This window comes from Austrofundulus limnaeus, unplaced genomic scaffold, assembly GCF_001266775.1.
Source record: "Austrofundulus limnaeus strain Quisiro unplaced genomic scaffold, Austrofundulus_limnaeus-1.0 Scaffold659, whole genome shotgun sequence".
Lineage (NCBI taxonomy): Eukaryota > Metazoa > Chordata > Actinopteri > Cyprinodontiformes > Rivulidae > Austrofundulus > Austrofundulus limnaeus.
Genome location: NW_013953061.1, coordinates 219,764 through 222,108, shown reverse-complemented (window position 1 = coordinate 222,108; position 2,345 = coordinate 219,764). Strand labels below are relative to the sequence as shown.

General features: G+C 39.7%; 1 protein-coding gene across 1 annotated transcript in view; it reads left to right on the top strand.

The window, feature by feature from the left end:
- top3b (DNA topoisomerase III beta) overlaps positions 1-2,345 on the top strand; it is a gene marked incomplete in the record, with an annotated part of 53,272 nt that overhangs the window by 1,441 nt on the left and 49,486 nt on the right. Inside the window, 1 exon segment of the mRNA XM_014027532.1 lies at positions 784-915. Within this exon segment, the coding sequence (XP_013882986.1) occupies positions 784-915 (132 nt within the window).

The window sequence follows — 2,345 nt, the reverse complement described above, 5'->3', positions numbered from 1 at the left end:
CACAGATTGTAGTGTGAAGAGCTTTGTATGTCCTGGTTGGGTAGAAAGGTGCTATAGAAGTACAGTCCATTTACCATTTACCTTGCGCATTTATATAGGCGCGTCCACGAGGTGTCGTAAAGCGAAGCAGGGCCTTGTAAAGCAGACGCAGGGCGTTGCAAATCAGCCCAGAGTGTTGTAAAGACTTCCCGACACTCTGCCTGCTTACAACCCTTGGCAAAAAGTATGGAATCACCRGTCTTGGATGAGCACTCATTCAGACATTTCATTCTGTAAAACAAACTCAGATCAAAAACATGATACAATAATAAGGTCATTCCAAAATGCAACTTGTTGGCTTTCAGGAACACTCAAAGAAATGAAGAGAAAACATTGTGGAAGTCAGTGAATGTTACTTTTATTGACCAAACACAGGGAMAAAATATGGAATCAATCAAATTGGAGGTAGAAAATAAGGACACACCCAGTCAAGTTCCTGAATGAGTGCTCATCCAAGACTGGTAATTCCATACTTTTTGCCAGGGGTTGTACAATGCAAAAATGCCATTAGCTACAACACTCACCTGGGCACTGAAAGAACCCTTTGTTTGAAGTGAGTGTTAGCAAAAATACTTTACCAAAGATATTCTGATAGGTTGACAAACTCCTAATAGAATCTGTCTATCACATTTTTGTAAAGTAGATGCTTTTTAATGCAAACAGGGTTTCTTTATAAATATGTAAGTTGCTTTAAATTTGCCTTGATTTATAAATGCTTTCCTTTTTTTTTAAATTGATATTTAGGAACTTGCACAAGTCGTAAGGGGTTGAATGGAACCTGCTCGGTGCATGAATACACAGGCAGTTTTCAAGGCCAAACGGTCCGCTTTAAGATGACTTCTGTATGTGGACATGTGATGTGTCTGGATTTCACTGGTAGGTATATGCAAATTACACTGATCATATTGTATATAAATATAATATGCTACACACCACTCCTACACAGTTGTTAGAGCTGTTACATCACATCAAGGAGGTTGCTCCTTGGTACCTAGGTATGAGTGAGAGTATGGATGGTTGTTTGTCTTGTGTTGGTGTAATAAACTTGTGWCCTGTCCAAGGTGAACCGTTCTTTTCACCGACTGACTGCTGGAGATGGGCACCAGCTCCACATGACCCAGAAAGGAGAAAAGGGTACAGAAAATAAATCAATTGATGTTTTTTTTGTGTGTGTGTCTGTGTATATGTGTGTGGAGAAATAAAAAAAAAACTTGTTTGTTGAAAATTGATTTCAGATGTTAAGATCCATGGTATAAAGAGACATTCTTAAATGCACAAATATTATTTATATTTGTATTACCTTCAGTATTACAGGTTTGCATACACCGAGATTACTATGCCTTTACATAGTTTGCAAAGGCCCAAACGATAATGCCTTGGCTTTAGGGGTGTTTGATTAGTTGACAACATTTGAGATAATTGGAGGCATACCTGAAGATGCATTTTAAGGCAAACCTCAAACTAGAGCTGGGAGATTATATGATCGTGATTACTGATCAAGAAAAAAATTCAGGCTGATCACTGTGATCAGCTGTGAGCCTCTATACTCGGTCAAACATGGCGGAAATGTACGTGGCAACAGCCAATCAGAATCCACCTTCTCCTGCTCCACTTCTGTAAGTTGCTTTCTGCGATGCAGAAAACGTGGATAACATTGCGAAACTGACCAAAGAAATAGGAATCCAGTATAAAACACTGAATCTCACAGAATTTGTTTATTTTGGCGAGTTTTGGAGGTATTTTGGCTGCTGCTGCTGGTACCTGATTTACCTCCGTGCTAACATGAGGTAAACTGAGGTGAGCTGAGCCCCCCTCCCAACGGAGAGAGAGAGAAAAATAACAGTCAACTTTGACCCACACGGTGMACAAACTCGCCCAAACAGCAATGTCCTCCAAAAATATGAAGCTTAGGGTAAAGTTTAGGACAGAACAATACCCCAGTGGTTCTTCATTTATCTGGAAAATAACTTTTCTGTAAGTTTTGTCAGCACACGATGGGCTGGATTTGTAAGAAAACGTGTGAAGTCACTGCTTCCTGTCTGAGCCGCATCATAAACGAAACCGARGAGCAGCTGAGAGAGACGCTGCAAATTCCTGAACTCTCGAAGGTCGGAGTTTATCCAACATTTTATCCTGTGTGCAGAATCAAATATAACTTTAGAAAAMAATGAAACCTGTGCTAGTATGTTTGTTTATGAGATATTGTTGTGGAAATCTTTATTTCCCCAAGACATGTCCTGATGCAGCTCAGTAATCCAGGTAAAAAATCAAAAAGAAAAAAATTGTGTAGGTCCTCTGGACGGGTT